Here is a 12,168-nt window from a genome sequence, read left to right as displayed (position 1 = left end):
CTAATGAAGTGGAAAAAAATATAGAAAATGAGTATAAGTGAAAACAAGAACTAATTTAAACTAAAAATTAATGAAAAAAATCAATATTTATATCAAATTTCACGCGTAAAAACATAAAACGTAATACAATTGAACAAAGTAATTTTGTAAAGACTTGCAAAATTCGTAAAATAATATACGAATACAAATGAAATGAGAAAAAGGGAAAATTAAAATAAAAACAACAAACAAGCAGATAGAAATAAATAACAACAAATAAGATAAATTAAGTCAAGAACAAATATTACTAACGGTGCAATCCAATATCCAATCGGAAAATACCAATAAATTATGGGAAAGAACCAAACATCTATGGGATACGATCAAAAAATTGTGGGAAACCCTGTAATATTTTGATCAACTCAGTCATTACATCTTATCGTAAAACAGTTTTGCCAGTGTCAGCCAAACCAGATGACATCGCATCGTTCGCATTCAATTCCCTACCTGTAAATCATCCTGGCACCGGTCCAGTACAGCCAGTTACGCTCGAAGCGTTCTCCATCATCACCTTCGTACACCTGCACGCGAAAACACGCGAACGAGAAGAAAGAAGAGAGCGAAGACGAAGCGATATTATTGAATGGAAATGGACGTTTCAGCTCAAACGCTTCATCGCTCCAAACCATAACCACCACCACCACACACCATAACCTTTATTTGTGTTAATTGAATTTTTTGCAAAACAAAAATACTGCCAGCCATGTGCCGGGGCCGAATGCCGGGGCCGCAGTGTAATGTTGTTGCCGTTTCCCAGTGGCCGTGTCAATGTTTCCCCGACCCCGAAGGGAAAAGTTTGTTTGGATCGTTTATTTAATCTGATCAGCGGGTGGCGGTAAAGCACACATACACACAGTTTTGGCAGCTGTGTGTGTGTGTGTGAGGAGTGAGTTATTTGCGGTTTCCATTGCTTGTTCACGGGCAAGACGATCGCGCCGGCCCATGGCAACGGGCGCGTGCTCGGGGCTGCCTTTTTGGAGGGAAAATGCTGGGACAGAAGGGAAAGACGCGCAGGATGCAAGATGAGGAGGAAATGTATAAGTTTACCGTGATTTACCGACTTTTGATGACTGGTGAGGGAAAGTTTATGTACACGGTGTGGTAACTAGTAGCACACCTCATACGCCATGCGGTGAAGCGTCCATGTATTGATCGTTCGTTCGGTCCCGGCAGATCTGTTTGCCTGCTGACGGAGTCATTATTATTATTATTGTTGTGTTGGGTGCATGTGTGTTTATTACACGCCAACGTTAATGGCTCCTGTCGGCGGTTTGTGTGTGTTTGTGGTTTGAGTTTAACGAGACACTTACAGTGCTCTACGGCGCTATCTCTCTGCCAAGGAGTGATGAGTTGCATGATAATAGGGCCACCCGTTAAAAACGGGGAAGTGGCGTGCCAGAAGTTTGATTTGTGGAGTGTGGCCATGGTTCATAAAACCATTTTAACATCTTATTTTGGTTGCCGCTTGTTCAGTTTTTATCGCGGCAGCATCGTTTTTTTTATAACAATTTTCACCCAGCCATGTTTAATGAAAAACAAGTAAAAGGTAGGTTCTTTAAAATATACGTTGGGTTATGAAGAGGCGATAATTTGAGCAGTAGATCTTTTATGTCATAAATTATGATGACTTTCTCTCTAACCCGCCAACAAATCGGGCCTAGATTGAGATCGATTTGATCGTAAAACTTTACGAGCTCTCCACGTTTACGGTCCTAATTTTAAGAACGTTGCACATTTTACCTCCATTTTACCTTTTTCCTCTAAAAAAAAAGATACATCGAAACTGATGGAGTAATTTAACAGCTGGTTACAGTTTACATGGCAAGCATTTAAATTGCTCTTCCCCGAGCAGAAAAATGAACGGGAAGCGTTACCAAACCGAGTCTAGGAGGGAGCTAGCCACTCCGTGCGAACGGGAATCCTTTGATACATTTTGAAGATAACATTAAAATTCTGCTTCCGTTTGGCAAACAGCAGCAACAGCAGCCTCGGGCCATCGTTTCCATTCCGCACGACGCTTTTGCTAAACGCTGAACACACACAGCTGAATGGTGGAAGCGACAAAACATTCATTTATCACACCGCGGTGAAGTGTGAAAGCTTTCTTGGAAGGTGCGGGAGGGGTGAAGCAAGCGGAGTGGAGGTCCGAGTAATGGCGCACGTTGAAGTAACCCATCGAGGGGAATTGATTTTACTTTGGCGACGTGGGCGAGCGCAAATCGGGATATTAATTTTCGGTTGTACAGCTGGGACAAAGTTTTGGGGCAAAGCTTTTGCTTTGCGGTGTATTCTTGGTGAAATGATGAATTATGGACCCCTAAATTGGGAAGACAAAGTTTTTGCCCCAAAGCTAGGAGGTAAAGGAAGTGAAGAAGAAGTTAACTGTCGTCCTCTGTGTTTTAATTTCAGTAATGTGTATGGATTTTTTTTGTGACATACGCTCTTAAACAGTTTAGAACAGTTGTGTGTACCTAAGTTTTGATAAAAGTCAATTTAGAATAATCTATTGGGAGGATATATAATTTCGGTTTGATGCCAGATATCGTCACTTGTTTAATACATGTTTGCTTAATCAGGCAAGTCGTTTATTTTGTCGAGCAATGTTTTGGCATTTCTTTTCAATTATTTGTGTTTTTGCTAAAGTGGATAAAACATTGTGCATATAAGCTGCAAAGATAGGCATCTTTTGTAATGCATTGTGTGTTGGAGAACAATTGAAATTATGGAGAAAAATGTGATTTAGATTTAGATCACGCAAAACGTTCTAGGACGCCACAATAATTTGATGATAGACAACTAGTATCGATGACTTGTTGAAGATCTTGCACATCAACACATAAAAAAATCGCAAAAACACCTGAAGTATCTCATCATTCGAATACCTTTGAAGAACGACGAGTTGGTTGCGCCATGGTCACGCATCACACGTCATGTCCTAACATTAATTTCCAGCAGCAGGCAAGTGCCAAGAATTTCACCAAACAACTGAAAGGCACTAATGTCAAGAGTTCTAATAAGAATATTTAATAACAACTTTGACAAGGGGAAACATTCCACAGGATAATCAAACGGGCTTTTATCCTTTCGATCCCGTCCCGTAGCGGCAAAATAGGAAGGAAGGAAGAATACATTAGTCCTTCGAGGGTCGTGACCGGAACGTGATGACCGGACGTGATTGGTCTGTAATTCAATTCCAACACACCGTTGCATCCTTTTTGACCTGATCGTGCGGAAGTAGTGGTACAGTTAACCGGCGAACCTCACCAAACAAGGTAGAGATCCTACAGTGATGCACAGCCGAGGAGGGAACGGAGGAGCGAGATACGTTTGGGAGTTCGCAAAAAGGGCCGGTTTGCGACATACCTTGTAGACACTAATGATGTACCCGGTGGAGGGCGTTTGGCCCTTCTTCACGCTGCCAATCTCGTTCGGGGCGAGCGCTAGCGGAGGCCGGCAGATGGACGCCACCTCACTGTACAGGTCGAGCGTGTGGGCTGCGGTGTAGCGCGTGTTTTTCGGCTCAAACTTGGACAGCGAAGCGCCGCGCACACCCGTGTAGAACATGGCGGGATCGGTTTGGGTGGTGTTTATCACATAGTAAGCGATGAAGGGAAATTCGGCTGCAAAAAAAAAGGAAAAAAGAAATTATGTTGAAAGAAGGGTGCGTGCGGTTCTTGGAAGGAGCTTCGCAACCTCTTTTGCCACACACTCACCGGAACTTCGCTCCATGTTGGCGAGCAGCATTCCGCCGACGGCATTGTTGCCCTGCTGGACCTCGTTCAGCAGCTCGGACGCGACGGCACGCTGTTTCATGAGCGGGTGGGCTAGGGGCGACTCCAGCAGTGGATCGATCGGTTCCAGCGGGCTCATTAGGTGGGCTAGGATGCAGATCTTTGGATCGGACACCTCGAGCACGCTGAGCGGCCCGACCTGGGACGGGTCGGCCGTTTCCGGCGTCGGTAGTTGCTGTAGGAAAGGGACAACAGGTAAAACATCGCCTCCTCGAAATGGGTTTACTAGGCAGTACAATGGGAGGGAATTCGGCGAACAAATTTGTGGGCATTTATGGCAACGACACTCGTGGGCAGGAAATGGAACATTTTAATTAAAATATCTCATGGCACAACTTTGCAGTGAATGTTTGAGTGCCTGTGTGTGTGGGGGGGAGGAAACTTTAATGGGTTAATAAATGTACACATTTCTTTCTCGGAAAGATTTACACGCTTTTCGAGTGTAGTGCTGCGTGTTGGGATGGTGTGTGGCACGTTGTTATTGAGGCTTGTTGTCTTCTTTTTCCCCAGTTTCTACATAATTGATGTTGGTTTAGGGCTATGGAAGTTAGGCATGCGTGAGCTTGGGTAGATTGGTGGAGTTGAAAACTGTCCCTTTTGCTCGGAAGAATAACACACTGAGTTTGCAACGGTGCCATGGGACTGTTATTGTAGACGGTTAGAGTATTGTTCTTTTTAATAGAGGCTTTGCGCATGAAACGATACTTGCCTACATTGCGAAATAAACTAGGGTCTTTAACGGAATGCAAATGAAATGCTGACACTAATTAGCAATTGATATTCCATTTATAATTTGAAAATAGTGTTGAAAAAAGGGAGGAGCCTTAACCAACATTGGACCCTTTTCCGTTTTTAGATCGAAGACTGGAATTTCAGCCTGTCAACTGTTTGGATTGTAGAGCACTTTTCGAGCAGTTATCAATGTGGGTATAATGTACAGGTGGGCTTATTTCAAGGTGTATGTATTTAGCAGGTTGATTTTTATCGCTTCTACTTCTGAATGAAGATTTTAAGAGTGTTTTGTGTATTCCTCAAGCTACCAGAAAGCCTGTTTGAGCAAAACAGTTTCACCCGTCCTGCCAAAAAGTGACGTCAAAATTTAGTTATAAAAAACATGCTTTGAGACCACCTTGAGAGAAATGAAAACGTCACCTTATTTTGCATTTTTTTCGAGCAGGTACTCGAATCTAATTCTAGCTTAGAGGCTAAAATAATCTAAGCTGAAAATCGCAGGTTAGTTTTTTTTCCAACTGTCAAACTCCATATAAAAAAGCTGATTAGAATCGTGAAGGGACCTATTATTAGGTTTACCATGAAGTGCCTACAAGACTCATTATATTATCATCTTTTATGGTGATTTTTATGGATAAATAGGAATGTTTCATTTTGATAGAAGTTCAATAAGCATGTTCTATAAAAGAATGATCTTTTAATCATCGAAAGTTAATTTTAGTCTATCTTGATTTTGTTGAAATTTCTATATGATTCACTTATGCTTTCGTTCATTTAAGAGAGCCAAATAATGTATGTAAAATGAAAGGACCATCTTTTAGAGACTGAAGCTTAAAGAGAGACTTCAAAACACCTTATAATAAGTGTCTAAAGCGATTTTAGTACGACACCATGGCTTGAGTATCTTCTATGCGATTATTTAAATCCTTTTAAAAAGCTATAAAAATGAAAATGTTTTGATATAATAATTCAAGTCCTTTTTCCAACATGAGACAAATCGTTATCTTTTTTTGTTGCTATAAGAAATCCACTAACCACGTGGAGCAAGCAGGCAACAATAGAAGTACCGGTACGGGAATGCAAAAAAACAAGCAGGACTGGAAAATAGATTATCCCCTCATGAATGGTTCACATGCACACTTACCGGAATTCCTGCCGGCAGGAAGCGGTCCAGGCTGTGGACCGGAATGATGAAGCAGTCCTTATCCAGCGTTGCCAGCGAGATCGGTTCACTGCGGGAGCTGACGAACCCACCGCTGCCCGGCTGCCCGCCGAAGCTTACTGTGCCGCGCGTTGGTCCGCAAATGGTCCGAAAGTTTATTTGCGGAGCAGGGTTTTGTTTTTTGGGGTTTACCACCCAGGACGACACCAGGTGTGAAATGAATTCATTCAGATCGGTGCAGCCACAACCGTCGGGAGGAGGGAAGGAAGAAAAGAAAATGGATCGTTAGAACATGTGAAAACGGCGACGGTAGCACGGCAGAAACTAGCAAACCGTAAAATGTTTCCAATTCAAGACAGCAACACGGAAATGAAACAAAACACAAAAGATACAATAAGAACAGTAAAAACAATAAACAAACAAACATACACACTCAGTCTATGCACACGTGTGCTGGCGTGGACTGCAATTAGAGCTGTTTTTTTTTTATGCGCGCGTATATAATTCATAGAGCGGCACGGTTTGCAAACAAGAAGCAAAAAACAAAAACGAAAACAAAATCAAACAAAAAAAAAACAACACAAAACAAAGCTCATCGGTACACCCCCCTCTGAAAAGCCCATAGCAATAAATCAAGCAAAACCAGACAGGAGCTGGTTTGGTTAGAGAGCGAGCGAGAGAGAGAGAGAAGAATGTGGAACCGAAAATAAGCATCCGGTTGCCGTTTCGATTATCTCGAATGCACAATAATAATTCACTGGAAACTGGAGAAGGTAAATTCGGCAAAGGGAGCGCAGAAGGATTGTTGTTTCGTGGCCTTCGCCGTGTATGGAAGCTGATACAGCGTAACTCCACTGAAAGCTTCTAGTAGTTCTGCGTTGAGACAGGATTAGCAAAGGCAGAAGCACAGCTGCGGCCGTCTAAGGTTGTCGGGAAGCCAATTTAAGATTAATCGTACACTGATAATATTCGCGCCGGCGAATGATGCAGTGTTTGTTTGGACATTGTTGCTTTTTTATAGCTTGGAGCGATTTACAATTTAAAGCGAAGCTTAGATCTTTTATTATGAATTTCATGTGAAACAAATGAGTACACAAGTTGCGTAAATTACAAAGCGTGATATATTATTGAATGTATTAAATGATGTGTATGTAACAAATAATTGAGCTTTAAATTAGGTAAAAATGAACACGCTTTTTAAAAAATGTGTATATATAATATATAACGTCCAGAATCATGTGGATGTGATATAAACAACAGTCTATGGATTTAGACCCACTTGAACACTCCCAAAAATCAATTATCATAGTTTTATTCAGATTAGGAAATAGCATTTCAGTGCATCGTAAAAAAAAACAGCCGAACATATTTGGAGTAAATTTCCCATGCACGCAAACGGTAAAAAGCGTGCACTACTCCATTAGCTTCCCTCGTCCTACAAATCAGATTATTAATCTAGATCAGTAGAATACAGGAACGATCACGACACCGAATGATACGCTCCACTAGAACTATCAACATCAAAGCGAGCGAATATCGAACGCCGCCCCGTCCCCCAAAGCCCATCGTTCCGATTCTGTCTCCACCGTGTCTACTGGGTGCATGATGGTACGAGGAAGCGAATGCACCTGTGTCGTCCGTAGCGCTGCAGTACGGATCGGCCTCGCTGACCTCGAAAAATCATTCCCATTCCGGTCACGGCAGGATGGTGCAGCTGTGTGCTGGGGTAAACGGGGAACCAGCTAAAGCGAAACAAAAACAAAGCACCAAATAGCCTTACCAAGCGGAAGCAAAGGCTTGATAGTACACTTATACACTTATCTCTCCGCTGGGGGAAGTGGGAGTGATTGTGTTATTTAGAAAAGCAGGGAAAAAATACAACAGAAACAAATGTTTCTCGGTCGCCTCGAACCTAATAAAATAAAAAGTGACGGGCAACAATCTCGGCTGGAGCGTCGGGCGAAGGTATGGCGCGTTGCATTTTTCATTGCAAACGATTCGTTTGTAACATTGCTCCAAACTTTGGATGCAGCCTTTCGCGTTGAACATTCAGTGCAGTGCAGAAGAGAGCCCAAAAGGGGAAGAAGAGCTCTACCAACGGGCAAAACAAAATCAAAAGAGGGTCGAACCGCTCCGTGTGCAATGGTAGCACGGCTTCTAAGCGGGTCTCGGCCTCGGTTCGTTCGGGTTCCCCGGTCGAACACGTGCGAAAAGTAGTTTGAGTTTGGTCAACATAACAACGTCGTCATTCGGCGAAGGGCGCGCACACACAGGTGCAGTGATAGCGATGGAGATAAAAGAGACAACACTTTCCGCATCAAAGTGTGGTTGAGCAATCGGTCGAAAAAAAAAAACCACCGTCGCGCGCTGAAGCGAGATAGAATGAACGAAAGGACAAAAAAAAACCAAAGGCCTAACACACACACACTCTTGGGCCCGAAGGTCTAAATTTTTAATGTCGCTGTTGGTGAGTGTGCCCGTCGTGTTGGAGTAGGCACTGTGTGTGTGTGTGGCTGTATTGTGCGGCTTTTGGATGGTTGTTTGTGCATTATTTTACACCCTCCCTTTGCCACTTTGCCCTCTGGTGTCGTCCAGCGTGCTGCAGCTACACGAAAGCATATGCTTGCCGAGCTTTTGTTTAAATTTTGTTCAAACAAAGCGTTCGGGAGAGAGAGAGTGTGTGTGTGTGTGCCTGGAGCTTCGCTGTTAAATTGCTCTAATATTTGTGCTAAAGAAACGCGCACAAACAAACGTACGGAAGTAGGACATAAACGTTATGTTTGGAAGAGTATTTGTTGTTCGAAAAATTAATTATTTTGCTGCCTTGTGTTCGACGTGTTCAACGAGGCGAGCAAAAATCAAACCTGACAAGCTATTTTGGAATAAATATTTGAAAACTGTCGTTCGATATTCTATCTGTAATCGTAACCATTTACTCAAACGTATTTCCATTTGAATTTAAAGGTATGTTTGGCATTATCCTGTGCATTTTTAGTGCAAACCATTATAACTTCCAGAACTTTACGATGTATTGTAATAGAATGTAACTCAAAAAGGCTTTGAGGCTTTCACAAACATGAAAAACTCTGACTGAAAATTAGCGATAAGCTTGGTTTTTATGTTCCTAAACATCTTAAGCAGGTGATTAATCGTTAAGCGTTTCCTATCAAGTATTTCGTTCGTTGCGCTAACCATTCCGCTCTAGCGGAGGTCGTCCTTAAATCGCTTCCTTCTTTTCGTTTGACATGGTTTATCATGGTGTTGTGTCATTGTTATTGACATTGTTTGTATGGCGTGTCTATTTCGAAATAAAAGAACTGCAACAGAATTATTTTCAATCCTGAATATTTCCACCCTCCATCCTGAGCCGGAAAGTCCACCCAAGCTACGAGGTGACGGTCCATATGAGGGTTGAACCCATGACGGATATGTTATTATGTCGTACGATTTGCCAACTGTACGACGGGACTTTTGAAATCCTCGGATATACATCGTTGGGTCTTTTGAAGAACCTAATTACAAGAGTAAAGAGACTTTAACTGTAATTGGGGGCAAGCTCCCATCGAATGGGTATGTCATTCGTCAGATGACATGGGACGATATGTTACACGTTATTTTAGCTCATTTACACAGACAAACGAAGCGTGGTAGAAGATGCCAAGATGGCGTGAAAATGTTCGTCGTTGAGATCGGCAATGACATTTGGAACATTAAGGCACTAAATGTAGTAGCGCCTGATAAGTAAGATCGGTAGACGAACTGGCCCGTTTGGGGAAACGTATGTACAGTGTCTATTTCCGGTATGTTCCAAAAATAATAGCAAGCAAACGATGGACTGATGCTATCTTATCACGCATCGTGTCACATGAGCGCCGCATTCATCGACTAATGTACAACATTAATAAACAATGTTCGGCAAGACATTCCGTCCGTCCGTCGCCGCTTACAGTTCCTCTCAGGTGTACATCGTCAGCACTAATCAAGCGTATGGTGTTGTGGCCTCGCCGACACACGCACAACCCTTAATAAATGGACCAACTTTCAGCTGAACAAAAGGTGGAAAAGTGTGTTAGCTTTGGATTTGTCACACATGGGGGAAAACGCACAGCGCACACAGTAATGCAGAAACAAACAAGCCGGCAAGCAGAGTAGGAACCGTGCTGAAGCAGTGATGGATGATGGCAACGCGGCCAACAAAAGCGGTTGATGATAAAGAGGAAGCTGCTGCTAATCTTTGCGGTGATCTCTTAGTCGCGTGATAGCGTTAGGAGGAAAGAGACGAAAGCGACGGCGGGGAGCTATTATTTCGCAATGCAGGCGTGTCATTTATCACGTGCTTATTTCGTCTAACCAGCCACACTTGAGCGAATTAGGGAGCGAAATTATGGCCGACCATGCACTTCCATCAACAAGAGGCTACCGTGTTAGTACGGGGTCCGGTTTGTCACAAGTGCCAGTTTAAAGGGGGAGAAAGAGGAGCCGCAAATGTGCGTGTGTGTGCGGGTAAATCGTGTAAAATAATTAATTGCTTTTGAGTTGCCCTTTGGCTTTCCGGGGCCTGGGAGAGGGAGTTAGCATTCAAAATCGGTTCAAACCTTGCCTGGCAGTGGGCACCGCCTCGGGCACCCGTCGGTTAGCGGCAATTGGGCCCCATTTCATCATAGACGCGGAGGGTCTACGGACTACTAGCGGTTGCATTGGTGCATCCATGTCAGAGTACGTGGTGGTGGGTGGCGTTTGTGGGGGTAAGGTAAAGCCCGAAATGGGCGTGCAGCGAAGCTCTGGAAGAACATAATATGGGAGGGAAAATGTCGGTTGGTTCTGGGCGCGTCTCCGGTTGTTTCGGGCATGGATTTCAGTTTTTTTTGTATATAATTATTAGGTATTTGGGTAGGTGTGTGTGTGGATTTTGTGTTTTGTGTTTGGTAGTGGGGAAGGCTTCGAAATCTGTTCTGCAAACTGATTCAGACACTGTACAAGGACGAGAGTGTAAAGGTTAACAGTTTAGTTTATGCTTAGTGAACAGGATATGGGTTGAGATAAAAATCTAGTTACATTTTGGTGTATTACAGTACTGCTTTATGTACATTTTGGAAGTTTTTGTTTGCTGTGATCGTAACATTTGCTTTTTCTTCATTTTTTATTACGCTTTAACCTAAAAGAGAAATTGTACAATATGATTATGCGGTAGGATATATCTTGCAATCATACGAAAGGTAAATCCCATATACAAACACTGCCTGTATCCTTGCTATTGATTGCCAACCGTTTGCCTGTATTGCAAGCACCACGAGCGAGGTAAAACAATCCGTGTTCGTACGGTTGGGCTATGTAATTTAATGCACCGGTACTATTATCGTTACTGAGCCATTCCTGCGCGTTCCTTCCCATCGGTGTTCCAATTAATCAAAGTGCCTTTTTCCGGCCGGATATCCGATCGGTGGCAGGTTCGTGTGAGTTTCGTCGTTATTAAATTAAGAAACTGTGGGGTTTATTCCCGTGTAGTACACGTACGCCGGAATTGATTACCAGTTGAGAAACAACTCAATACAATGTAGAAAGTTTAATAATGCGTCTCTTGGGGGGAAAGTTTTTTTGTTTTCCTTGCTATGACCTATTCTAGAAATCATACTTAAAATGCTTACTCTCTCTGGAATTTTGCGTTTTAATTTTTTTGTTCGAACAAAATGCACTATACACATGATGCACTAGAATCTACTCAACCCATTCCATTAGTGGCGATGTAATGCGCTCTTCGCTGGCACAACAGCAGCTATTAGGACTTTTTAATTGGATTGCATATTTTTTCTTATTTACGCCACTTCTCGAACAACACTTTGTGGTGGAGGAGGTATGCATTTAATCACTCTATAGCTCCATACCGACCTTGCGTGCCGGATGTATCGCATGTACGGCTTAACAATTGCGCCATTCAGAAAATGGAGGTGGTGTTTGAAATAAATTTGACATGTCAGCCATGTGTTTAATGAAATTTGATTGTGTCTCCACGTTCTACAAGCAACATTAAAATGCACTGTTCACACTTACTTCCACACGTGGTAAGGTATGGTTATTGCCTCCTGTGGCGAGTTTGCATTTGCATTTCGCATTAAAAGAGAGGCGATGGGAAATATTAAACTGATTGCACCGTAACGACTCCTCGGGTAAAAGTGCTGCATCAACAACGGATGTGGCTGTAAACTGATGTTATCGCTGCTAATGTGTGGCAAATAAATCATAACAACTACAGGTACAGCGGGAAATATGGGGGGAAATGGGGCCGATTTTAGATTAAATTGCCTACCGTGGGTATGCGATGGAGGCGCCTGGTAGTTGACGTTTTGCGGCGGTGAAAAGCAATTTGTAGTTGTAGGGACCACCCAGTAGGGCTGGCTTAATTTATGCAGCATTATGTTTGATGTTTTAATCTGACTTTTATCCAGC

The 12,168-nt window shown here is 42.9% G+C and overlaps 2 protein-coding genes across 6 annotated transcripts in view; both read right to left on the bottom strand.

Annotated features, from left to right (window-relative positions):
• LOC120955008 (lissencephaly-1 homolog) overlaps window positions 1–4,454 on the bottom strand; it is a 233,112-nt gene extending 228,658 nt beyond the window's left edge. Inside the window, exon 1 of the mRNA XM_049609817.1 lies at window positions 4,445–4,454. The gene's annotated coding sequence lies outside the window, so the exon portion shown is untranslated. The remainder of the gene's footprint in view (window positions 1–4,444) is intronic.
• The window catches only part of LOC120957629 (uncharacterized), a 65,787-nt gene that overhangs the window by 1,222 nt on the left and 52,397 nt on the right, over window positions 1–12,168 (bottom strand). For 4 of the 5 annotated variants that reach the window (XM_040379921.2, XM_040379922.2, XM_049609815.1 and 1 more), the window contains 4 exons: window positions 5,707–5,843; window positions 3,753–4,005; window positions 3,403–3,659; window positions 487–560 (listed from right to left, as the gene is read on the bottom strand). In XM_040379921.2, coding sequence (XP_040235855.2) covers window positions 487–560; window positions 3,403–3,659; window positions 3,753–4,005; window positions 5,707–5,843 — 721 coding nt within the window. Of the gene's footprint in view, window positions 1–486; window positions 561–3,402; window positions 3,660–3,752; window positions 4,006–5,706; window positions 5,844–10,319; window positions 10,506–12,168 lie in introns of all 5 variants that reach the window. The other variant, XM_040379925.2, reaches the window with a different exon arrangement.

Source organism: Anopheles coluzzii, chromosome 3, assembly GCF_943734685.1.
Source record: "Anopheles coluzzii chromosome 3, AcolN3, whole genome shotgun sequence".
Taxonomy (NCBI): domain Eukaryota; kingdom Metazoa; phylum Arthropoda; class Insecta; order Diptera; family Culicidae; genus Anopheles; species Anopheles coluzzii.
The sequence above is the reverse complement of the archived record's forward strand: the minus strand, read 5'-3'. Positions and strand labels throughout refer to the sequence as shown.